This window comes from Cyprinodon tularosa, unplaced genomic scaffold (genome assembly GCF_016077235.1).
Source record: "Cyprinodon tularosa strain WSP-4 unplaced genomic scaffold, ASM1607723v1 ctg992, whole genome shotgun sequence".
NCBI classification, from domain to species: domain Eukaryota; kingdom Metazoa; phylum Chordata; class Actinopteri; order Cyprinodontiformes; family Cyprinodontidae; genus Cyprinodon; species Cyprinodon tularosa.
This window is the reverse complement of record NW_024039776.1, coordinates 157,501-183,717: the sequence shown is the minus strand read 5'-3', so window position 1 is coordinate 183,717 and position 26,217 is coordinate 157,501. Positions and strand designations below refer to the sequence as shown.

General features: G+C 49.0%; 2 protein-coding genes across 3 annotated transcripts in view; one reads left to right on the top strand and one right to left on the bottom strand.

The window, feature by feature from the left end:
- The window catches only part of uvssa (UV-stimulated scaffold protein A), a 31,931-nt gene extending 13,818 nt beyond the window's left edge, over window positions 1-18,113 (top strand). The window contains exons 8-14 of one of the 2 annotated variants that reach the window (XM_038276066.1): window positions 7,796-7,910; window positions 11,512-11,728; window positions 11,809-11,937; window positions 13,286-13,469; window positions 13,544-13,646; window positions 17,556-17,724; window positions 17,798-18,113. In XM_038276066.1, the coding sequence (XP_038131994.1) occupies window positions 7,796-7,910; window positions 11,512-11,728; window positions 11,809-11,937; window positions 13,286-13,469; window positions 13,544-13,646; window positions 17,556-17,724; window positions 17,798-17,891 (1,011 nt within the window). In that variant the 3' untranslated portion in view covers window positions 17,892-18,113. Of the gene's footprint in view, window positions 1-7,795; window positions 7,911-11,511; window positions 11,729-11,808; window positions 11,938-13,285; window positions 13,470-13,543; window positions 13,667-16,144; window positions 16,229-17,555; window positions 17,725-17,797 lie in introns of those variants that run through there. The other variant, XM_038276067.1, reaches the window with a different exon arrangement.
- A 512-nt stretch (window positions 18,114-18,625) lies between these two features.
- nkx1.2lb (NK1 transcription factor related 2-like,b) overlaps window positions 18,626-26,217 on the bottom strand; it is a 7,839-nt gene continuing 247 nt past the window's right edge. The window contains exons 1-3 of the mRNA XM_038276063.1: window positions 25,766-26,217; window positions 24,426-24,651; window positions 18,626-19,872 (exon numbers count right to left, since the gene is read on the bottom strand). The exon at window positions 25,766-26,217 is cut by the window's right edge and continues 247 nt beyond it. Coding sequence (XP_038131991.1) covers window positions 19,142-19,872; window positions 24,426-24,651; window positions 25,766-26,032 — 1,224 coding nt within the window. The 5' untranslated portion in view covers window positions 26,033-26,217 and the 3' untranslated portion in view covers window positions 18,626-19,141. The remainder of the gene's footprint in view (window positions 19,873-24,425; window positions 24,652-25,765) is intronic.

The following is a 26,217-nucleotide window of genomic DNA, read 5'->3' as shown; positions in this document are numbered from 1 at the left end:
AAGTGGGGTCCCAGAGTGACAGACTTCAGGTCGATAGCTCACAATCTGACTGCAGATTTTTGAAGGTGTTTCACGCTGCAGAGCTATAAGCTTTCGTATCCTAACTTCCATTTCATCCATCTTTGCTTTTAGAGCCAATCCAGCCCTGGATGGCATTATGACCTTTGACCCCCTGTCCCTCTTCAGCTCTTTTGTCAGAACAGACCCTGGAAAGGAAAAGTTTTGTCCAAAAACACCTTCCTGCCTCGGCTCTAAAATGTCAAACTAAGACGTCTCTGATTGGCTTCCTCCCCTCCTCCTGCTCTCCCCTCACTTGCTGCTGTTCCCCCCCCCCTTCCCCTGTCTTTGCCTGTGTGATGCGTAGCCCCCCTCCCCTCTGCCGTACACCTGACTTATGGTTGTGCAGTAATAATTTGCCAGACCTTGGCAGGCCCAGTGTACATTAGCATATAAATAGCAGATGCACTGAGTGCCCATCACAGTCGACTACATTTAATTTTTGGTTTATAAGATTGAATGGCTTTTTAAACACACTGCCATCAAACTCGCCTGGAGACAAATGGAGTCGTGGCTGCGCGGGTGTCTGAGGTGGTGCCCTCACATCGGTTTCTTTCAGCCCCGGCTTCCTCAGCGGAGGATGGAGGGAAGCTGGTGGTAAAGCTGAGGTAGAGAGGCACCTGTAGATGCCACATCCGTAGGTCATGGATGAAGGTCTGTTGCAGGTTTAAACACGCTCTCTAATTCCCACCATAAAGGCCCTATGTCTCCAGGAGTCCTCTGGGTCCATCCACCTCCTGCGTTTTGGTTAGTTCCAGCATTTTTTTTTAACTGAATTTAGAAGTTAACACAGAAAACAAACAAAACAGCAAGGCCACATTAAACAGTATCTCTAACTACCTGAATATACAGCATATATACCTACTGGAAGCACTCAGTCCTGTTCCACTTGGCAGTGAAGTAGCACGCTCACATCTGTAAAGCAAAAACAGACATTCAAGGTCCAAAAACATTGGCCAGCCAGTTTTCCTCTTAACCCTCTGCCATCCCTGTTAGTATAATGGTCGTAAGTCTTTTACCTTTGTGCTTAAAGAAAGAGGTCCAGATCTTACAAAAGTAAGTAATTCCACATTTGGAACTGTGCGTTAGATATTCCATTGGTAAAATGTCAAAAATCTCTTTATGCCAATCCGTAATTCTAGAAAGGTCCATCGATCCATCGAAGCAGTACGTTTTTCCTGACAGCAAATGTCAGAATAGTGAACCACCGTTTAATATGACGTCTGGGTGGGCCTAGAAGTAAAAGCTGAAGACATTAATTATACCCCAGTCCCCCTCAACATAGACACATGTCCATACGCAGGGTCTGTAATATCCCACTTCTATAAGACATTTAGAGCATTTTTAGAGAGATTGGGTTCATCCTGTGTCTGAGCTGTGGTGGAATCTGTAAGCCATGGAATCTTCTGTGGCTTTTGGTGATCTCCCCTGCTAGCCGCCATGCTTCCAGCCATGTTGGTTCATTTAGTATTCCATTTGTCTCTAAGATAATCTAAACTAAAATTATTAACAGATAAATATATATCCCAATCGCGAATTGGCAATAATCGGTCTACTGCAACGACTCACAGTCAAAGACATCAGATCAGGGAAGCATAACCACAGTCCTCTTCCATGATGCTAGCAACACCAGGAGGATGTGGAAAGGCATACGGGCGATCACGGACTAAAACACCCCTCCTTCGGTAGATGCAGCTAACGCTGACATCCTAAATGAACTAAACAATTTAACTGGAAAAATTCATATCTGGATGAGTTATTTTTTTTCTTAAAATAAGTGCATTTGTTCTGGGATTGAGGAGGTAAAAGAGACATATTGCCAATGGAACAAGACAATTTACACTTAAAATAAGAACATAAATTGGCTTGTCTTATTTCAAGTGTATATTATCTAATTATCCTATTTTAAGAGTACAAATACTCATTTTATTGGCAAACTATCTCATTTACCTCTTAAATTAAGGTAAAAACACTTAATTTAAGAAATTTTAACTTATTTCTAGATCGTTTTTTCCAGTGTTCTTAGAAGGATTTAAGGCACTAAACAGGTTCAGACGGGCTAACGTTAGCCATGGTCCTCTCAAAATGTGAACTTTTTTTAAATAATGCACTAAATCAGTAAATGGGCCATATAGTGAAGCTTAAAATATAATGTTCTCGCCTTAAATGATCTTAAAAACATACTTTTATAGAACAACAGCAGTAGAAAATAGAACTGCAAACCTAATACTCTGAGCTCTGTGAGCGCTAACCTGGAAGCTGCTGCTGCCGCAGTGCATGCTGGGACAGCTGTCAGTCTACAGAACAGACTAGTCTGCTCTGATGCATGCTGGGTAAATAGGGAGGGGCCAGAACAACATCCGGGGACTTTGTCTGTTCTCTGAATGTCCACCCTAATATCTATATAGTGGTTCCGCCATTTTAAAGGAGAGTCCAAACGTCTAGTGAATGAAAAAGTAGTGGACTCGAAATTTCCCACAATGCACCTTGAAAAGTAGTGATCATCCATGGTCATTAGATGAGCAGATATATCCCAGAATGTGTGGCTAGAGCTCCCCTCACAAAGCATCATGGGATTTGTTGTCACAGCGACACCGTGCGGGGAGGCGGAGTCATGTGACCAGCGGGGAGAAGAGAACAGTTATCTGAATGGTCAGTTCACTGAGTTCCCTATAAATTCACTATATAGTGATGGGGGGATTTAGGGGTTAGGGCTGACGGTGGGACGAAGCCCTGTCTGTTCCGTTTGCTGTTCTTGTGAATTGGAACAGTGATGGTGATGATGATGTTTCAGGAGCCCAGGAGAACGGGCAAGTAGACATACTGAGAAACGGCCTCCATTTCTTTCTGAGCTGTTCTTGTTGCAGCCTTTAACTGGAGCCTAACCAGCACCCTGGGAGGATCTCTGATACTTTGGTTGAACTGAACGCTGGTCTTTGCGCTCTCCCTTTAGAGTCCGTTTTTTTCACACAAATCCTGTTTTACTTGAACCGCTTTGTTCTTTATTATCCTTTTCCTTCTATATGGGCTGGTTTTTAATGTCCCTGTAACCAATATTTGTTCTTTCCTTTTCCTATTCCAGTGACTCATGGCTCCGCTTTACACAAAGCATCCCCTCTAATTCGTCTGCTGAATCTCGGGTTTCATTTACAGCAGCAGGTTTTATCTTCTGTGTGAGATTTTCTCCCTGTGTGAGAATAAACCAAAGCTTTGTTAAAATGCAAAGCAGCCCCTCGTTCAGCCATGTGAAGGAATGGAGGCCATATTTTAGCCATGCTGGCCGTCAGCAAAATGTTTCTGGAGGAAAGCTAATCCTGCTATAAGACTTACAGCTCTGCCAGGCCCCTGGACAGCGCGCGATGCTATCAGGCTTAAATTAGGGTGAATTAGAGACAAAGAGGCAGAAAGCAGGGGAAAAGGGATGATGTTAGGGCAGGATTTTCCTCCAGCTGGGTGATCACTTCTTAGTTGTAGGTCATTGATCAGAGCAGAATAAACCAGCTGGGATTAAAGTAGACAAGCACCAAACCTATAGAGACTATATCAGTGTGTACGGCGTCGTGCGGGGAGGGAATCCATGGCTCTCTGAGGATGAATAATTGTTGCAGAGGGATGGAGTAATGGAGGAAGTTGGCTCTGGTGTTTAAAATGTTTGACAGCTTTGTCTGCTCTCTCTGTGGGAGAATAAACAAGATGGAGTCAGAGGATCTCAGCCTCACTTTCATTTCCTTCAGCTTCAGTTTTTCCACTAAAAGAATCAGTGGAATTGATGGGGCTGATGTTCGCTTTCTCACATCAGACACCCGCAAATAAGAAAACGCTACAACACCAGGCAGCTTCATACATCCTTAGCTTAGACTTCAGGATCCTGTGCTGTCTAAAAGTATTCACACCCTCTCACCGTGTTATGTTAAGCTGCATGAAACTCTGACACCCTGAAATAAAACAGGTTCTTTTCCAAGGTGCTGCTGTTCTGGTTTGGTAGCAGAAATGAAACGGCATCATACAGACCAAGGGAGGAAGTTAGTCAGACGTTTTAAACCAGAATTAGCCCTAAAATTATAATTTGTAGGGACTGGAGCAGGTCAGTAGAGACTGGAGACTGGAGGACGTCGGTAGAGACCGGAGCGGGTCGGTAGAGACCGGAGCGGGTCGGTAGAGACCGGAGCGGGTCGGTAGAGACCGGAGCGGGTCGGTAGAGACCGGAGCGGGTCGGTAGAGACCGGAGGGGGTCGGTAGAGACCGGAGCGGGTCGGTAGAGACCGGAGACGGTCGGTAGAGACCGGAGACTGGAGGATGTCGGTAGAGACCGGAGCGGGTCGGTAGAGACCGGAGGGGGTAGAGACCGGAGCGGGTCGGTAGAGACCGGAGGGGGAAGAGACCGGAGCGGGTCGGTAGAGACCGGAGGGGGAAGAGACCGGAGCGGGTCGGTAGAGACCGGAGATGGTCGGTAGAGACCGGAGACTGGAGGACGTCGGTGGAGACCGGAGCGGGTCGGTAGAGACCGGAGGGGGTAGAGACCGGAGCGGGTCGGTAGAGACCGGAGGGGGTAGAGACCGGAGCGGGTCGGTAGAGACCGGTGGAGGAAGAGACCGGAGCGGGTCGGTAGAGACCGGAGGGGGTAGAGACCGGAGCGGGTCGGTAGAGACCGGTGGAGGAAGAGACCGGAGCGGGTCGGTAGAGACTGGAGCGGGTCGGTAGAGACCAGAGCGGGTCGGTAGGGACCGGAGGGGGTCGGTAGGGACCGGAGCCGGTCAGTAGAGACCGGAGCCGGTCGGTAGGGACCGGAGCGGGTCTGTAGGGACCGGAGCGGGTCTGTAGGGACCGGAGCGGGTCGTTAGGGACCGGAACGGGTCGGTAGAGACCGGAGGGGGTCGGTAGAGACCGGAGGGGGTCGGTAGGGACCGGAGGGGGTCGGTAGGGACCGGAGCGGGTCGGTAGAGACCGGAGCGGGTCGGTAGGGACCGGAGCGGGTCGGTAGAGACCGGAGGGAGTCTGTAGGGACCGGAGCCGGTCGGTAGAGACCGGAGCGGGTCGGTAGGGACCGGAGGGGGTCGGTAGGGACCGGAGGGGGTCGGTAGGGACCGGAGGGGGTCGGTAGGGACCGGAGCGGGTCGGTAGGGACCGGAGCGGGTCGGTAGGTACCGGAGCGGGTCGGTAGAGACCGGAGCGGGTCGGTAGGGACCGGAGCGGGTCGGTAGGGACGGAGCGGGTCGGTAGGGACCGGGGACCGGAGCGGGTCGGTAGGGGCCGGAGCGGGTCGGTAGGGACCGGGGACCGGAGCGGGTCGGTAGGGACCGGAGCGGGTCGGTAGGGACCGGAGCGGGTCGGTAGGGACCGGAGCCGGTCGGTAGGGACCGGAACCGGTCGGTAGGGACCGGAACCGGTCGGTAGAGACCGGAGGGGGTCGGTAGGGACCGGAGCCGGTCTGTAGGGACCGGAACCGGTCGGTAGGGACCGGAACCGGTCGGTAGAGACCGGAGGGGGTCGGTAGAGACCGGAGGGGGTCGGTAGGGACCGGAGGGGGTCGGTAGGGACCGGAGCCGGTCGGTAGAGACCGGAGCGGGTCGGTAGGGACCGGAGCGGGTCGGTAGAGACCGGAGCGGGTCGGTAGAGACCGGAGCGGGTCGGTAGAGACCGGAGGGAGTCTGTAGGGACCGGAGCCGGTCGGTAGAGACCGGAGCGGGTCGGTAGGGACCGGAGGGGGTCGGTAGAGACCGGAGGGGGTCGGTAGGGACCGGAGCCGGTCGGTAGAGACCGGAGCGGGTCGGTAGGGACCGGAGCGGGTCGGTAGGGACCGGAACGGGTCGGTAGAGACCGGAGCGGGTCGGTAGAGACCGGAGCGGGTCGGTAGGGACCGGAGCGGGTCGGTAGGGACCGGAGCGGGTCGGTAGGGACCGGAGCGGGTCGGTAGGGACCGGAGCGGGTCGGTAGGGACCGGGGACCGGAGCGGGTCGGTAGGGACCGGGGACCGGAGCCGGTCGGTAGGGACCGGGGACCGGAGCCGGTCGGTAGGGGCCGGAGCGGGTCGGTAGAGACCGGAGGGGGTAGAGACCGGAGCGGGTCGGTAGAGACCGGAGGGGGTAGAGACCGGAGCGGGTCGGTAGGGGCCGGAGCGGGTCGGTAGGGACCGGGGACCGGAGCCGGTCGGTAGGGACCGGGGACCGGAGCCGGTCGGTAGGGACCGGGGACCGGAGCCGGTCGGTAGGGACCGGGGACCGGAGCGGGTCGGTAGGGACCGGAGCGGGTCGGTAGGGACCGGAGCCGGTCGGTAGGGACCGGAGCGGGTCGGTAGGGGCCGGAGCGGGTCGGTAGGGGCCGGAGCGGGTCGGTAGGGGCCGGAGACTGGAGGACGTCGGCAGAGACCGGAGCGGGTCTGTAGAGACCGGAGACTGGAGGACGTCGGTAGAGACCGGAGACCGGAGCGGGTCGGTAGAGACCGGAGGGGGTAGAGACCGGAGCGGGTCGGTAGAGACCGGTGGAGGAAGAGACCGGAGCGGGTCGGCAGAGACCGGAGCGGGTCTGTAGAGACCGGAGACTGGAGGACGTCGGTAGAGACCGGAGACCGGAGCGGGTCGTTAGAGACGGGATTGGGTTGTTAGAGAATATAAAACATCTCTTCAGGTTTAGTTTTAGATTGTCCTGTAATGGAGCTTCTCATTACGTGTGATGGTTATTCTCCAGGGATTACTGTAGACCTCCCTGCCAAATGGGGAAACCATGTCCCAGCAGGTGTTGAGTCTGCAGAATATAAAATTGCCGTTGGATGTGTCCTAATGTTTCTGGCTCTTAGACCCCCCTCAGTGTGTGTTGGCAGTTTTAATGAGCTCTAATTAGCCTTTAATTGTTTAGTTGCTTGTTAACGAACAGAAAGTGATGTAATATAAACGGTTTTAATTGTTCTGTGGAGGCGGCCTCTAGAGCTGGGCTACATGGCTACATGGTTAGCTGGCTCCCTCTGGCTGATGGGGGGGGGGGGGGGGGGGGGGGCAGTTATAGTCATCATTCACAAACTCATCATTTGTAAACTAATTCAAACATGTTAATAGTCTTTATCTGCAGAAACACAGCGGCTCCCCCCCTCCACCCCCCACAGACACACACTCAGAGGGAGCCGATCCACACAAATGAAATGAGAGAATGATAAAGAGGCCTGTGGGAATAAGAGGTTAGTTTAATGTTAGCTTTTACTGCTCCTCATAACGCTAATCACTGTGGTTATGATGCTGCAGAGTGTGTGTGCAGCGTGCGAGTCCACCCACACATCAGCATGATGGAAATGACCCTCTCTGATCAGGGTGTTGTGTTCTGCATTGTAGCCCAACCATCGGCTAACAACCATCGGCAGGAAATTAAAAACCATAAATTTCTCTCAGCGCTGAACGCTGATCATCAAACTCACATCCAGACATCATTACCCCCCCGACACAAAGACCACCCGTCCTGTCTTCGTTCATCCCTCTGAGAATGTCTCCTTCAGATGTGAGGAACATTTAGAAGTTAGATTTTCCCGCCGTCCAGCAGCTTCCTGACAGGACGGAGGCCACAGAGGAAAGGAAATCAATGTTCCTTCATTACCATGGAAACTCTCCCTACAGTCACGAAGTGAACTATCAGTCAGACAGCCGTGGGGGTGGGGGGGTTGCTTTCTTTAGCAGCTGTGTGTCAACATGCTGAACTTCACCACACAGCTTTACTCCACATCTGTTTGACCCAGCTGTTCTTTCTTCTTCCTCAGATGAAGGCCACCTCTGATGGAGAGGAGGATGAGGATGATGAGGAGGAATTTGAAGAGGTTCCAGAAAAGGAAGGATATGAGCCGCACATTCCTGAGCATCTCCGTGCTGAGTACGGTCAGTTTGCCTCTACAAACACACACACGTGTTGACACTGATCCACGGACACGTGCATAAACAGTCCGGAGGAGACCTGATGCTGCCCTGATCCCCTCAGACGCTCGGTAAACAAACAGGCCGTCAGACTTCAAAGAGGCAGCTGCTGCTGAGGAGCAGGTAGAAGCTCTGAGAGCCCAGGACAAGCTGCTCTTTGGCCTCATGGATTCCTTTCATTACCATGCTAGGCTCACTGATTGGGTTTCCTCAGGCCTCATGGTTGGCGCTGGGATGAATGTTGGTCTGCTCCATGCTTCCATGTCTGAGGATGGACTGAACATCAGTGCTGCAGCAGAGAGGCTGACTTCTTCATGGGCAGGATGAAGGTTGGACGTCGCTCTCCTCTGGCTGTTGGACGCGCTGGAGGAAACGCCGCCAACGGGTCGACCCAGTGGGATTCCCAGTGGTCCAGGGGACGGGCGGTCAGAGGCCAGCTGGGGTTTGGATCGGAACCGATGACGTTGGTCTGAACGGTGCTTCTGGAAGCTGCTCAGATCCAACCGTTCTCCCTGAAGAGGGGGGGGCATGTAGACCGCAGCGCCGTCGCTCTGGGGGGCCCTACGTTTTGGCCCCCAGGCGGCCTGCAGGTTCAGCTCCATAAGCTTTTCTTGCTGTTCCTCAGGGTGTCCGGCCTTTGCTGGCAGACAGGGGGCGGCGGCGAACACCGCCACCATGATGATGCTCGGTCAGCCATATTGGACCAGCGTGTTCTGAAGCGTGACGTCGCCATGTCTGTTAATGTCTGAATGTTACAATTATTGCTGGATCAGCTAGAAGGACATGACCTTTGACCTCTGGCAAACGCTTTCCCCCTGGTCTGTGGTCGAGTCTTTACCTGTCCCCCCCCTCCAATCAATTAGAAGCAGAGTAATTAGATGCTATCTGCAGCAGCTGTGTCTGTGTCGGGGTGATTAGTCGGGTGAGGTAATGATCTAGAAGGGCCGCTCCAAATTAACAATGCAACCTCCTTAATGAGCCCCTATTAGCCCTGCACCCTGACTCTACCACCCACTCTCACCCACTGTCTCCCCCACTCCCACCTCAGTAACAAGCGTTTGTTCTATTAGAGCATTTTCTAAGCAAGACATGAAATGGACTCCAGGTCGGACTGTTTGTGGATCTGTGGATCCAAATGGACCCATTTAACAAAGGTTAAATATAGGGATACTTCTCACACAATCATTTAGCCACTTCAGTTAGCGCTGATTTACATCACGCCATCTCAGGTCTCTGTATAGATCCAGATCAACCAGATCATAGTCAGATTGATTCAAAGTTTTCTAAGGAAAACCAGCTGATTCCATCGACTCATTGACTCTTCAGCAATTCCTCACACTAAGCATGCTTGTAGCGACAGTGGAGAGGAAAAACTCCCTTTGAACAGGAAGAAACCTCCAGCAGAACCAGGCTCAGTGTGAGCGGCCATCAGGACAGAAAAGTTTGATCAGACTTTCACTTGGTTCTTCCCTGAAGTGAAACTAAAATTATTTGTTTAGGATTTTGGTCGATATCTGCTGAAGTGGGGTTTCCCTGGGAACAGGGGGTGACCTCACTGAGGCCAACGGCAGCTTCTATCTGATTGGTGGTTCTTCAACAGAACCAGTTTGAACCTGAACCAACGGCCGGATCTCTGGGATCCAGGGAAAGCTGTTCTGACGTGGCGTCTGCTGGTCCTCAGGTCCCAGACAAGCCTCCATCCAGGTCCATGTTGTTCTTTAAACGGATGGATGAGCAGCTGAACTCCTCTGTTTCTGCTCAGGTGTTCATGCAGACAGGTGACCTCTGTGGGAGTCAGCCTCCACGCCTGCTTCCTGCTCTTTCTTCCCTCCCTAATGTCAGTCAACTTAAAACCCGTAAAACATTCCTTGTAGTTTTCAGGTATTTTATCAATCCGTCACCGTGGCAACCTCCTCCTGTCCATCTGCCTTCCTGCTAACGTCTCCTGGCTCTCCATCCTGGATCCAGTGGACGGTGGAGCTGAAGGTCCCTCTCTGCTGTGCAGGTGGACCAGGGAGGTCATTCTAGTCCCTCTAGTCCCTGAGGTGACCTGCGCTCTGCTTTGGACCATGATGGCTCTGAGGCTGTATGTGGAACTAGGGTTCAGTAGTAACCTATTAATCCTTAACTGGAGAATAGAGACTGTAAAACATGCCTTTAGCCGACAGAGCGACCCACATAGAGCAGGAATTATACCGGGATTATTAAAAAAAATAAACATTTAGCATTTTAGATGTCAATCTGCTCTATAATCCAGAACTCCTGAAGTGGGAAAGTTTTAGTCTGACCCTGTTTCATTTCCTAAAACATCTTCTGTAAGGAAACTTTGGCTAAATAATCAACAGATTAATCAATTAGCAAATTAACCGTTAGTTGCAGCTCTGATCTGTAGCCACACCCCCTCTGGTCAGCAGCAGGCTGTGGACGGCGTATCGGCGCTGACGGCGGGCAGATTGAGACGTCCCTCCTTTACTCCCATCTCCTCTCCATCCTCACTGAGTCACAGTTTTCCTGTACGTGCGGCCGCCGTTCAGCCATTTGTGGTCGGTCTGTGGTTATCAGCTCCCATCCCTCCCTCTGCTGTCAGCTCCTTTCTCAAATTAACATTTTAATTACAGGCCCTGCTTAACCCTGGAAATCAATACTGCTTTCTGCTCTTTCACCCACTTTATCCTCATCACCCTCCCACCCCCCCGTTTCCTTTTTTGAAAGCTCCCCCCCACCCAGGAAAGTGTCTTTACGTGAAGAGTTCCTGGATTGGGGGAGGGATCCCGATAATCGGCTCTCTGGATGCTGATTGGCCGTGTTTGTTGGCTGCTCTGATTGGTCAGCTTTGGTAGAACGGATAACTGGGAGCCAGAGGAACCGCTTTGGGTTCGATCTCTGTGAGTCTGAGCCTGTCTATTCTAGCTGCTGCAGTTCTCCGTGGCAGCAGGAGACGGGATGTATTTCTGGGAATTCTGGGAAACTGTCGTCACAGGTTAACCAAAATAGGACCAAACACACACCTGATGCAGGTTGAAGAGGCTGCTGATGTTTTAGGAAATTCAGTTGGTTTATTTCTGTAGCTCTGATCTACGCCCCCTCAGCTCACTCTATAGATCTAGTTCATCCAGACCTGTAGATCCGGTCTAACCTGTCGTTTTCTACGGGTGTTTTCACTGGTTTCCTCTGACGGTTAGCAGCTCACCTGAAGTCTGGGTGACCTCTGACCTTTTGGACACATAGGCCACCGTAGCTGGAGCAGCAGGTCTCCTCCTGGTGGCCGTTGGTGGCGTTACATCCAACCTCGGAAGCAGAACCGCTGGAGAGACGCTGGTGGTTCTGTTTGGGTCAAACAGAACCACCAGCGTCTGGGGGCTGATCTCTCTGATCTCCTCGGTTCCCTTAGTTCAAACAATCTGGAGTTTTTAGAACTTACTGAGGACCAGGGCCTCTGGACCAATCCAGAAGAACCAGAACAGACCTCCTGGTCCGATATCTGGTCTGATGTCTGGTTCTAGTCCGATATCTGGTTCTGGTTCTGATCCGGCGTGCGGTTCTGACGGTTCTGTCCTCTGTCCAGGTCTGGATCCGTCCCCCTCCACCTCAGCCGCTGCCCTCTCTCAGCAGAAGGCTCCGCCCAGGAGGCCCCCCGCCCCACCTGCTCTGTCCAGCTCCTCTTCCTCATCTTCCTCCTCCAGGCGGATGAAGAGGATGATGGAGGAAGAGCAGGACCCAACGTCTGCTGCCGCCACGCTGCGTCTCCTCAGAGAGAAGCTCCCCCTCCATGGAGAGCCCAGGTGAACACCCCCCCATCCTAAACACACATTAAGCAGTACGATGGCGTCCAACCCCTCCTCTCCTCCTCCTCCTCCTCCAGCTGCAGCGGTTCTGATGGTCCGGGTCAGTCGGGTCCAGAGCAGCAGGCTGCTGAGGTTCCAGTGGTTCCGTTTGGGTTGGACCTTTACTACTGGGGCCAGGAGCAGCCCAACGCTGGCAAGATCATAAAGTAAAACACTGCGCCTTACCGGGGGGGCCAACTAGACCCTGAGAGGGGGATGTTCTCTGATTTTCTTTTTTTTTTTTCTTTAATAGCAAATATTGTTTTAAATTTATATTTTTCAGATTAAAATAATTTTTTTGTTGGAAAAAAAACAAAACAAAAAAAACAGGGACTCCCAGACTCCCCTCTATCCAGACTCCTTCTCCAGCTCCTCCAGGGGCAGCGGAGACATAGACCCTCCATGGTGTTCTGGTCCTCCTCCTGGTGGGACGTCCCTGGAACCCCTCAGAGGGAGGCGTCCATCAGATAAAGATGTCTGATCCTCCTCAGCTGACTCCTCTGGAGGAGAAGAAGCTCTACTCTGATGACCCAGCTCCTCCTCCTCTCTGTGTGGGAGAGCTCAGCCTCCCTCAGAGGGTCCTGATCCAGATTAATGACCGTAGGCGAGGGGAGGAACGTAGACCGTAGATGTCAGCTCTCTGAACCACAGCAGATGGAGCTCCTCCTGAAGGGGACAGACCACCCTTTTCCTGAGGAGAACCAGAGCCATGGCCTCGGACTTGCAGGAGCCTCTTCACACTTGGCTGAACCGCCTCAGTTCCAACTGTAGGAGGGAGCAGAACCTCGTCATCCACAAAAACCAGGGATGAGACCCGCTGGTCCAGAAGCAGACCTCTGGTTCTACAGATCCAGTCCATGAAGGTTCTGGAGGGCAGCAGCTGCTCTGCCTGCAGCTTCAGGAGTCCCACAGTTCACACCCTGCCGGTGTCCTACGCCGTGTTTGGAGACTGCTGCCATGACGGGCCGCGCAGACCTTACAGCCACAGCTGGCGGCAGAGATCATAGTTCCACTCAATTCTATTCAGTTTCTATTTAGTTTATTTCTATAGCGCCAATTCACAACATGTCATCTCAGGTCACTTTACAGTTCACCATCCAGTCAGATTGATTCAAAGTTTTCTATCTAAGGAAAACCAGCTGATTGCATTGACTCATTGACAGCAATCCCTCACACTAAGTATGCTTGCAGTGACAGTGGAGAGGAAAAACTCCCTTTGAACAGGAAGAAACCTCCAGCAGATCAAGGCTCAGCGTGAGCGGCCATCTGCTGAGGCCCACTGGGGTTCAAGGAGTACCTCTCTCCACCCCAGGGTCTAAAACATGCGGCTGAAGGTCCGGTCTAGGGTGTCCTGGTGGACGGATGGACCTCCTTTTGTCTGAACAGGATGTCCATTAAGGACGGTCCATGACTGGGACAGGCGTCTCTGTCCTTCCCTAAATGGGTGTTGAATGATAGACCTCCATCCATACCCACAGCCTGCAGGTCAAAGTTCATCTCGCTGTCTGTGTCCAGGTCGGCCTCCCAGCATCAGTTCTGGGTTCCTGCGGAGGTGGAGGAGGAGGTGGAGAGCCAGGAGCTGCTGGCTCAGAGCAGGAGCCGCTATATCTCCTTCCCCGGGAAGTTCGTCCCCGTCAGCCATTTCTGCAGAGCCCCGCTGGGGAACGGCGCCCTGTGCCAGAGACAGGACCGCCTCAAGGTACCAGAACCGCCCTGTAGAACCCTCACCATAGGGGAAGGTTCTGACCCGACTCTGTCTGTCTGTCCCCCCAGTGCCCGTTCCACGGCCCCATCGTCCCCCGAGACTCAGAGGGACGACCGTGCAGAGAGGAGGACCGGCAGAGGGAGGAGCAGAGGAGGAAGGAGCAGCAGCCTGGTGAGGAGACCCAGCAGAACCTTTATAGAACCGCTGCACAGACCCAGCAGAACCTTTATAGAACCGCTGCACAGACCCAGCAGAACCTTTATAGAACCGCTGCACAGACCCAGCAGAACCTTTATAGAACCGCTGCACAGACCCAGCAGAACCTTTATAGAACCGCTGCACAGACCCAGCAGAACCTTTATAGAACCGCTGCACAGACCCAGCAGAACCTTTATAGAACCGCTGCACAGACCCAGCAGAACCTTTATAGAACCGCTGCACAGACTAGAACCGCTGCACAGACTAGAACCTCTGCACAGACCCAGCAGAACCTTTATAGAACCGCTGCACAGACTAGAACCGCTGCACAGACCCAGCAGAACCTTTATAGAACCGCTGCACAGACCCAGCAGAACCTTTATAGAACCGCTGCACAGACCCAGCAGAACCTTTATAGAACCGCTGCACAGACCCAGCAGAACCTTTATAGAACCGCTGCACAGACCCAGCAGAACCTTTACAGAACCGCTGCACAGACCCAGCAGAACCTTTATAGAACCGCTGCACAGACCCAGCAGAACCTTTACAGAACCGCTGCACAGACCCAGCAGAACCTTTACAGAACCGCTGCACAGACTAGAACCTCTGCACAGACCCAGCAGAACCTTTATAGAACCGCTGCACAGACCCAGCAGAACCTTTATAGAACCGCTGCACAGACCCAGCAGAACCTTTACAGAACCGCTGCACAGACCCAGCAGAACCTTTACAGAACCGCTGCACAGACTAGAACCTCTGCACAGACCCAGCAGAACCTTTACAGAACCGCTGCACAGACCCAGCAGAACCTTTATAGAACCGCTGCACAGACCCAGCAGAACCTTTACAGAACCGCTGCACAGACCCAGCAGAACCTTTACAGAACCGCTGCACAGACTAGAACCTCTGCACAGACCCAGCAGAACCTTTACAGAACCGCTGCACAGACTAGAACCTCTGCACAGACCCAGCAGAACCTTTACAGAACCGCTGCACAAACCCAGCAGAACCTTTACAGAACCGCTGCACAGACTAGAACCTCTGCACAGACCCAGCAGAACCTTTATAGAACCGCTGCACAGACTAGAACCGCTGCACAGACTAGAACCTCTGCACAGACCCAGCAGAACCTTTACAGAACCGCTGCACAGACTAGAACCTCTGCACAGACCCAGCAGAACCTTTATAGAACCGCTGCACAGACCCAGCAGAACCTTTATAGAACCGCTGCACAGACCCAGCAGAACCTTTACAGAACCGCTGCACAGACCCAGCAGAACCTTTATAGAACCGCTGCACAGACCCAGCAGAACCTTTATAGAACCGCTGCACAGACCCAGCAGAACCTTTACAGAACCGCTGCACAGACCCAGCAGAACCTTTATAGAACCGCTGCACAGACCCAGCAGAACCTTTATAGAACCGCTGCACAGACCCAGCAGAACCTTTACAGAACCGCTGCACAGACCCAGCAGAACCTTTACAGAACCGCTGCACAGACTAGAACCTCTGCACAGACCCAGCAGAACCTTTACAGAACCGCTGCACAAACCCAGCAGAACCTTTACAGAACCGCTGCACAGACTAGAACCTCTGCACAGACCCAGCAGAACCTTTATAGAACCGCTGCACAGACTAGAACCGCTGCACAGACTAGAACCTCTGCACAGACCCAGCAGAACCTTTACAGAACCGCTGCACAGACTAGAACCTCTGCACAGACCCAGCAGAACCTTTATAGAACCGCTGCACAGACTAGAACCTCTGCACAGACCCAGCAGAACCTTTATAGAACCGCTGCACAGACTAGAACCGCTGCACAGACTAGAACCTCTGCACAGACCCAGCAGAACCTTTACAGAACCGCTGCACAGACTAGAACCTCTGCACAGACCCAGCAGAACCTTTACAGAACCGCTGCACAGACTAGAACCTCTGCACAGACCCAGCAGAACCTTTATAAAACCGCTGCACAGACCCAGCAGAACCTTTACAGAACCGCTGCACAGACTAGAACCGCTGCACAGACCCAGCAGAACCTTATAGAACCGCTGCACAGACCCAGCAGAACCTTATAGAACCGCTGCACAGACCCAGCAGAACCATATAGAACCGCTGCACAGACCCAGCAGAACCTTATAGAACCGCTGCACAGACTAGAACCGCTGCACAGACCCAGCAGAACCTTTACAGAACCGCTGCACAGACTAGAACCGCTGCACAGACCCAGCAGAACCTTATAGAACCGCTGCACAGACTAGAACCGCTGCACTGACCCAGCAGAACCGGATCAGGCTGTTGGACCTCTGCTCTGTTGGTTCTCCCTGCAGAAGGTTGGATCTAACAGAGATGAGCTACCAGAGGCTTTCAGAACCTGGTGGTTCTGACCTGACCCTGACTGATGGTTCTGACCCAGAATGATGGTTCTGACCCGGATTGGTGGTTCTGACCTGGGGTGGTGGTTCCAACTGCGTTATCTGGTTCTGTTCACTGGGACCGCTTCAGATTAGAACCTCACTGGTTCAGTAGCTAATGGGATGTGATACTGGAAATCCTCCAGTAAACTGGTCAGAACCCAACCTGGAACAGGATCCATCAGAACCCCAACCTCCAAAGGGGTCAGTTCGGTCCAGGTTCTGGTTCTGGAGCTTCAGACTGTGCAGAAGGCAGCTGGTGCCCGGCGCCGACCCGCTCAGAGGAGGAGGAGCTCCATGGTGACAGACAGCAGCAGGTGGGGGCGGGGCGACAGCTGCAGCCTGAATTCAGGAGGAGAGAAGCTGAAGGTCAGAGGTCAGCAGGATCCTGATCTAACCAGCTTCTGAGAGCAGAACCTGAGGCCCGGATGAAGGTCCAGCTGTTTCTGTCCCGGTACCAGCTCTGAGCAGAACCGGGTCCAATGAGCAGAACCATGTCCAAATGAGACTGGCGCTGTCTGCTCTGAGTAGAACCGGGTCCAAATGAGTCTGACACCGTCTGCTCTGAGCAGAACCGGGTCAGAAAGCCCGCCGCCGTCTGCTCTGAGCAGAACCGGGTCAGAAAGCCCGCCGCCGTCTGCTCTGAGCAGAACCGGGTCCAAATGAGTCCGCCGCCATCTGCTCTGAGCAGAACCGGGTAAGAAAGCACGCTGCCCTCTGCTCTGAGCAGAACCGGGTCCAAATGAGTCCGCCGCCATCTGCTCTGAGCAGAACCGGGTCAGAAAGCACGCTGCCGTCTGCTCTGAGCAGAACCGGGTCAGAAAGCCCGCCACCGTCTGCTCTAGCAGAACCGGGTCCAAATGAGTCCGCCGCCGTCTGCTCTGAGCAGAACCGGGTCAGAAAGCACGCTGCCGTCTGCTCTGAGCAGAACCGGGTCAGAAAGCCCGCCACCGTCTGCTCTAGCAGAACCGGGTCCAAATGAGTCCGCCGCCGTCTGCTCTGAGCAGAACCGGGTCCAATGAGCAGAACCATGTCCAAATGAGACTGGCGCTGTCTGCTCTGAGTAGAACCGGGTCCAAATGAGTCTGCCGCCATCTGCTCTGAGCAGAACCGGGTCATAAAGCCCGCCACCGTCTGCTCTAGCAGAACCGGGTCCAAATGAGTCCGCCGCCGTCTGCTCTGAGCAGAACCGGGTCATAAAGCCCGCCGCCGTCTGCTCAAAGCAGAACTGGGTCCAAATGAGCGTCTGCTGCTGGGCTCAGCTCCAAAGCAGAGACGCTTCACAAACGGACCGGAACCGAAGGAACTCTAAGAACCGGTTCAGTAGGGTCGGGCCAGACCTCTGGTGTAGTTCGGGTCCCGGTTGTTTCCATAGAAACCGTCCTGCTAGAGCTATGTGAGATAGATGCTGCTGTTAATAGAGCAGCTGGATGTTGTGACGCTGCATGCTGCCTCTGTTCTGTTGCAGACTGGCGTGATGATGAGCTGATGCGGGACATCGAGGCAGCCACCGGGGAGGACCTGGGCTCCTCTCGGAACCGCAGAGGGAAGAAGAAGAAGAAGTTCCCCAACCTGAGCGACCTGAAGCAGAGCAGCAACACGGCGCGCTCCAGGCTGCAGAGGAAGGTCTTCAACAAGTACGTATGAAGCAGCAGGAGCTCCGCTCCGCTCTGGTCCGGCTGCTGACCAGCTGTGCTCTCCTCTCTGCAGGAGCACCATGCGCAGAGTAGCGGATGTGCTGAGTAAGGCGGACAGGAGGAAACACGACAAGTTCTCCAACCAGTTCAACTACGCACTCAACTGACCCCCATCCAGCTCCTCCAGAACCGGCATAAGGAGCAGAGGAGGAGCACCCAGGATGGGACATGAACAGAACCAGTCAGCTGGACCGTCCCATCAGGAACTGAATAAAGCTCCTCTGACAGGAGGCCCTGAGGAGGACAGAACACTTCCTGTTTAGGCTCCGCTCTAAAGGCTCATCCAGTCACGTGACTCTGAGCTCAATAAACTGGATTGAATGAATTCATGAACTAGAAATGTATGGTTTACTGAGGTCGGCCATGATGGATGCACCTCCTCCCCCAGGTATAGCACCTCCTCCCTCAGTGGGGAGGTGATGATGTAATAGACTCAGAGCCTCTAGATAATCCTGCAGTGATGTAGAAATGGCACTTAGATTCTAATGTCCTTATTCAGACGTGTCTCTGTTCACTGGCTGCTCACCTTTAGTTGTTTAGAGTTTCCTTTGCTTAACATTTTAAAGAGTAGAAACTTGCTTTGAAGTTAGATCTAGAAATCTAGAAAGGATAAGCTGGGAAAACGTCATCCGCTATTCAAACCTCTGTCTGTTTTTCTAAAATCTTCCATGGCTGTCACCTCCTCCCCTCGGTCGGTTTGTAAAGATCAGGAGAAACAGAGGAGTCCTCCTGCTGCTGCTGGTGTGTGCTGTCTATGTAGTTTAGTTCTGTTCATTCTAATGTTTTATTTTATTTAACCGTAAATCTGTATTCTAGCAAACTTCAACACTGTAAACAAGCATCAAGAGTTATATTCATTTTATTTCTTTTTATATTTGTATTGTTCACTGTAAAATTCTTACTGTTGTTTTTAGGAAGACGGTCTTTAGATCCGTTCAGGATCAACAGATGAAAAGAAATAATTAATGTACAATAAATAAATAAAAACAAACAATGTTGAAATGTTCAGCTGCCGGGCCGCTACCAGAACCCTCTGTGACACGGAGCAGAAAAAGTCCACAGGCTTAATGATTCGTCTTTAATACCAAAGGACAGCGTCATCCCGGGTTTCCATGGCAACTGGAACAAATATCCTAAATAAGGAAGAGGAGGACCATCACAGGAGGAGTTACAGCAGTACTGACAGTAGATCAAGCCATTCATTACGTCTGAAAGGAACATTCAGGTTTTGTACAGACATGAAATCAACTAAAACAGCATTCAGAGGAGGTGGGAGGAGCTACAACACAGGTGTATGTACAGGTTCAAGTTCAGTCTATCAAAATAATCCTTCACATGGGGGCAGGAAGGAGGCCGCTTACAGGTGTGTGCTGTAGAAGGCGGGCGCAGCGTAGCTCTGGGTCCCCAGCATGAACGGCGACAGGACGTGGCTGGCTGTGAGGAAAGGCAGCTGCACCAGGCTCCCTGCGGGGGGGTGGTGGTGGCCGGCGTAGCCGGCGTGCATGGCCAGGTGGCTGCTGACCGGAGGGGAGGGGCTCAGAGGACTCAGGCTGCCCAGGCCGCCTCCTGATCCTCCTCCGCCAGCCCCCGCTCCTCCTGCGGTGGGGGCCGAGGTGTCAGCTCCTGGGTTCTGCTTCTTCCACTTGGTCCGCCGGTTCTGGAACCAGATCTTGACCTGGGTCTCGGTGAGGGAGAGGGACAGCGCCAGGTTGAGGCGCTCACACACCGACAGGTAGCGCGTGGACTTGAATTTGTTTTCCAGCGCCACCAGCTGCTCGTAGGTGAAGGCAGTTCGAGCTCTGCGGGGCTTCCCAGACTTGGAGTCTGAGCCGGAGCGTTTCCTCTTGGGCTTGCTTCCCTGTCCTGCATTGGTCTGAGCGACCTGAGCGGGGGGGCCTCCTGAGCTGGGGCTCTTTGAGTCTCTGCTGGGATCAGAGAGGCTATGCTGACCCCGCTCTCTGTCACCGTTACTGGGAAGAGCAGAGCTGCTCTCCTCGCTGCTGTAGGTCCCATCTGGACCCTCGGAGTCGGGGGTCCCGGATCTGTGGTAGTCCTCTTCTTCTGGGCTCCGGTAAATAAAAGCATCCTCTGAAAAATGGAACAGAACAACAAAACAGTTCAGATGCATGAAGCTAGATCCTGTCAAAAGGATCAACAATTCAACCGACAATTCAACCAACCATTCATTCAACCAATCATTCAACAAACCATTCAACCATCCAACCAACCATTCATTCAACCAACCAACCATCCAACCAACCATTCATTAAACCAAGCAACAATTCAACCAACCATTCATTCAACCAACCATTCAACAAACCAACATTTCAACCAACCATTCATTCAACTAACCAACATTTCAACCAACCAACCATTCATTCAACCAACCATTTATTCAACCGATCATTCAACAAACCAACCAACAATTCAACCAACCATTCATTCAACTGACCAACATTTCAACCAACCATTCATTCAACCAACCATTCAACCAACCAACCATTCAACCAACCATTCATTCAACCAACCATTCAACCAACCAACCATTCAACAAACCAACCAACTATTCATTCAACCGACCATTCAACAAACCAACCAACAATTCAACCAACCAATCATTCAACTAACCATTCAACCAACCAACCATTCATTCAACCAACCATTCAACAAACAAATCAACCAAGCATTCAACCAACCAACCAACCAACCAACCAACCAACCAACCAACCATTCAACCAGTTATTCATTCAACCAACCATTCATTCAACAAACATTTCAACCAACCATTCATTCAACCAACCAACCAACCAACCAACCAACCAACCAACCAACCATTCAACCAACAATTCATTAAACCAACTATTCATTAAACCAACCATTCTACCAACCTTTCATTAAACCAACTATTCATTAAACCAACCATTAATTCAACCAACCAACATTTCAACCAACCATTCATTCAACCAACCAACCATTCATTCAACCAACCAACAATTCAACCAACCATTCATTCAACCATTCAACCAACCAACCAACAATTCAACCAACCAATCATTCAACCAGCCATTCAACCAACCAACCATTCAGCCAACCAACCATTAAACCAACCATTAATTCAACCAGCCAACATTTCAACCAACCAACCATTCATTCAACCAACCAACCATTCATTCAACCAACCAACCAACAATTCAACCAACCAATCAACAATTCAACCAACCATTCATTCAACCAACCATTCAACCAACCAACCAACAATTCAACCAACCAATCATTCAACCAACCATTCAACCAACCAACCATTCAACCAACCAACCATTCATTCAATCAACCAACCAACCAACAATTCAACCAACCAATCATTCAACCAACCAATCATTCAACCAACCATTCAACCAACCAACCATTCAACCAACCATTCAACCAACCAACCATTCATTCAACCAACAATTCAACCATACATTCAACCAACCAACCAACAATTCAAACAACCAACCAACCATTCATTCAACCAACAATTCAACCATTCATTCAACCATTCATTCAACCAACCATTCAACAAACCAACCATTCATTCAACCAACAATTCAACCATTCATTCACCCAACCAACCTCTCAACCAACCAACCAACCATTCAACCATTCACTTATGTTTTCAATTTATATAAGTCGTTAGCTGTGCTGAATATGTCTTGAATAAGAGCTGATGGAGGATGGATGTAGGGTTTATGATGGATGTATGATGGTTGGATGATAAATGGATGTTAAATGACGGATGATGGATGGATCATGGATGATGGATGGATTATGGTGGATGGAAGGATGATGGATGGATGATGGTGGATGGATGGATGATGGATGGATGAATGTTGGATGGATGGATGGATGGATGTTGGATGGATGATGGATGGATGGATGTTGGCTGGATGATGGATAGATGGATGGATGGATGGATGTTGGATGGATGGATGGATGGATAATGGATGGATGATGGATGTTGGATGGATGGATGGATGATGGATGGATGATGGTGGACTGATGGATGGATGATGGATGGATGGATGGATGTTGGATGGATGATAGATGGATGGATGGATGGATGGATGATGGATGTTGGATGGATGGATGATGGATGGATGATGGTGGATGTTGGATGGATGGATGATGGATGGATGATGGTGGATGTTGGATGGATGGATGATGGATGTTGGATGGATGATAGATGGATGGATGATGGTGGATGTTGGATGGATGGAGATGGATGTTGGATGGATGGATGGATGATGGATGTTGGATGGATGGATGGATGGATGGATGGATGATGGATGTATGATGATGGATGGATGGATGATGGATGTTGGATGGATGGATGGATGGAGGATGAGTAACAGAGTAAATCAACCTAAAGAAACCAAGCACACCCCCACACACACACCAAATAATGTTATTTTATCATCTAACAAATCTCTGTTTTTTTCTTATTCAGATTTTCCACCCAAACCAGTTAAATAAACTTTACATTATATAAATTCATAAATATAATTAAGTTTATTTATCTGAAACACATTCCTGCAGGTTTATGTAATCAGAACGAAAAGTATACTAATATAATAATAATGATAATTATAAATTAATAATCATGGGTGTATTTTTTTCAAATACATAAAGATTATTGTTTAAAACACACAATAATAACCTTTATGTTAATAAAACCATAAACTTTATGTATTCTAAATATATACACCATCAGTTTTCATTTTCAGTAAGTATACTTTTTTAATTCTGAATACATAAACCTGCTGATCATGTATTTAAACTAAACAGCTTTATTATAAAATAAATATGCATCATGTAAAGTTTAATATGTCAGTGTTAAAATTACATAAAATTAAATGGAAAAATAACATAAATCGAAATATTTTTGAGTGGCGACGCATGGTGGTGGCAGCATCATGCAGTGGTTATGCTTTTGTCTTTAGCAGAAACAGGAAGGCTGGATTTGAAGGGCCTAGTCCAAGTCCCTCACATGACATCCCAGGTTTACACTGAGCTCTGATCTAGAAAAGAATTCCCTGTTTTATCAAACGCTAATTTACATTTATTTACTTTGTATTTACGAAGAAAGTTTGGGGAAAAAAAGATTAATTCTGGAAGAAACAATTTTTATATTTCAGTTCATTATTTTTCGGTTTTCAATCAGGTTGATTTTTCTATCGACATTAAAATCAAATAATTTTTCTAACTTCTCCAATCTTTGCAGTCAGATGTTTCTGCAGCACAACTAAATATTAACGGACGCACACATCATTTAATCTGAATATTTGATTTATTCAGTTCATCTTTTTTACTGTCATTGAATAATAATAATAATAATAATAATAATAATAATAATAATAATAATAACAATAAAAAAATCTCCCCACGGCAAAAAAAAAAAAAAAAGGAAACAGAAATAAATCCAAGTAACGCTGAAAATAAACGCAGACATTTAGATCATTTGATGCCATCAGTATAAGAAAAAATACGTGCTATATATATATATATATATATATATATATATATATATATATATATATATATATATATATATATATATATATATATATATATATATATATATATATATATATATATATATATATACACATAAGTGTGTGTGTGACTGTTAGTAAATATATCGAGTAAAAGAAAAAGTAAAATAAAATCCGCTAAAAAGTGCAGGAATACCTCAGCGAGGTCAAAAAGAAAAAGCTGCAGGTTTTTTTTTCCGACGGAAAGCAGAAAAATTAAAACCTTCTTGATGAGAAAAGAATTGAATTTATTGATTCTGCAGAATTTATGGAGAATTTAGAAGCTTTTAAAAATCAGCGGCTGATCCGCAATCAGATAAACTAAAATAAAAATAATAGTTTGGATTCTACAGAGACTTTATTAAAATATCACAGTGATCTGATTGGTAAATTATTAGAAAATAAAAACAAAAACCATTTATAATTCTGCTGTTTTTTATTGATATTTAATCGATCATTTAAATTTTAGCTCCAACTTTAAGAAGTGTGATAAAATAGAATAGAGTCGAATAGAAAATCCCTTTATCGGTTTTTATTTAAAGCAGATTCTTTCCTAAATGATTTCGTTTTTTCTCTGGGTGGGTTTGGCTTCTTTCCTCAAAGGATTTCTGCGCCATAAAATGTTGAATATTAATGTTTTAAAAAGAAGCTCAGATTAAATCCGTCATTTCCACCGAATCAGAACCAAACACCGAACCGATTAACTGAACCGGTCCGGTCCGTCCATCTAATTAAGATCCAATTATCTCTGCCTTTTACTGCGATTTATAATATTTATAATAATAATAATAATAATAATAATAATAACAACAATAATAATAATAATAATAATAATAATAATAATAATAATAATAATAATAATAATAATAATAATAATAATAATAATAATAATAATAATTTCTGTAACGGGATTTTTGTTGCCTTGAAAACTAAATAATCAATGAAGACGATTTAATGAAAGTTTTTAGGAAAAGGAAAGAAATTAATTTCTCCATAAACAGAAAGCAATCGGTTCTCCTGGGAAACAGAACCGGCTCCAGTCGAACCACCGGGTCGATTCGGCCCACTTACTGCTGTGGTATCCCTCCGCCCCGCAGCAGCTCTTCCCTGGCTCCAGGCCGCTGAGCTCCGGCTCCCCGGGGCCTCCTCTCCGGTTCTCCGCTTCGTAGGCGACCAGCTCGCGCTCCCCGCGGTGGCTCACGTGCTGCGGCGGCGTGTGGCGTCGGCTGCTGGTGAACTTGTTGGGGTCCAGAATGTCCAGGACGGAGAAGGAGGTGGTACGGTGGCCGATGGGGCCCTGAAGAGGAGGAGGAGAAGAAGAGAAAAAGTCTGCTTAGTTAGAGCAGAATATTTCTAAAGTCTTTTAGATACGAGCCTGTAATAATAATAATAATAATAATAATAATAATAATAATAATAATAATAATAATAATAATAATAATAATAACAGGCATTAATAATAATAAGAAGCTTCTACTTTTACTATTACTAATAATAATAGTTTAATAATAGCATTTTACTAGTAATACTACTACTAATAGTAATAGCCTTATAATAATAATAATAATAATAATAATAATAATAATGAATAGGTTAATAGTTATAATAAATAGGTTAATGATAATAAAGGAGCGTTTATTGTAATCTGTGTCCAGTCCGGATCTTGCAGCCTGTTTTTCTGATGGGATGATTTATGAGGGTTTCTCTGCAGAGAGAATGTTGCTTCATTAATGAGGTCCTGCAGCAGGTCCACCATCATCTTCCTCACTCCCAGCATAAATAGAGATGATCCCAGATTAGAACAGAATTATAATCTATTCATTACTTTATGGCAGAATCAGGAGGGTTTGAAATTATTTTAAATTATTCTCCTGAGAAAAACCTTTACTTTAAAAAAGTTTTCTTAGCCTATATTTTAAATCAGTTTAATACATTTACTTTTTAAAATTTAAATTGTATTTTAAATTTTAATCTAAAATACAGCGAAATCATTTATTGTATAAAATCTGGTCGCGTTAAAACGGCTCGTTATTAATTGTATTTTTGTTGGGAGTTTTTGTTAGATATTTTTGAAATGTTGGTTTTAAAGTTGCTGCAGATGAATGAAGAATGAATGAATGAATGAATGGAGGTAAATGGATCCAACCGCTTAAAGTCTTTAAAGTTTTGGGTTAAAATGAAAATGTTTGTAACTATTTTTGGGTCCAGTCTGTGGGGGGTGGGGGGGTTTAATGTGTATAAAGTTTGAAAAACGGAAAGTCTTTTGTAACCATGAAGACGATCTATTGTTTCTACCTCTGACTTCTCAATAAAAAGATTTGAAAAAAAAAAAAAAATGAAAATGTTTAAAATGTTCCTCGTCTGCTAATCTCTCCTAACCTGAGATTGGGATTAACCCGACCCCCCCTCACCTGTTGTGGCGGAACCAGCACCGGCGGGGGTTCGGTGTGGTTCTCCGCGGCCTGCGGCTCTCTGCTCCCGGGCACCGAGAAGAGCCGCTTGTCACCGGCTGCGCCTCCGTCCAGGATGTCCCCCCCCTCCAGGCCCACCGTGGTCTGGACCCCCTCCCCGCTCACGGCGGGCTGCAGCGGGTCCGCCAGGGGCCCTCCGGCCACGGCTCTGTCCCGGCCCATCGCGTCCGGGCCCGGGCCCGGTGCCGCGCCTCTGTCTCGGTTCATTCTCGCTCCCTCCTTCCCATAGAACCAAACGGACAGAAGGTGGAAAAAATGAAAAATAATAGAAATAAAATAAAGAACCAAACTTGAGTCCGGATGGTTTTTATTCTCAGGAGGAAAAGTTCAGAGAAGCGCGCGGCTCGCGGCTGCGCTCCACATCCAGCCTGAGGTGAGCTTCTGCTCCTGCA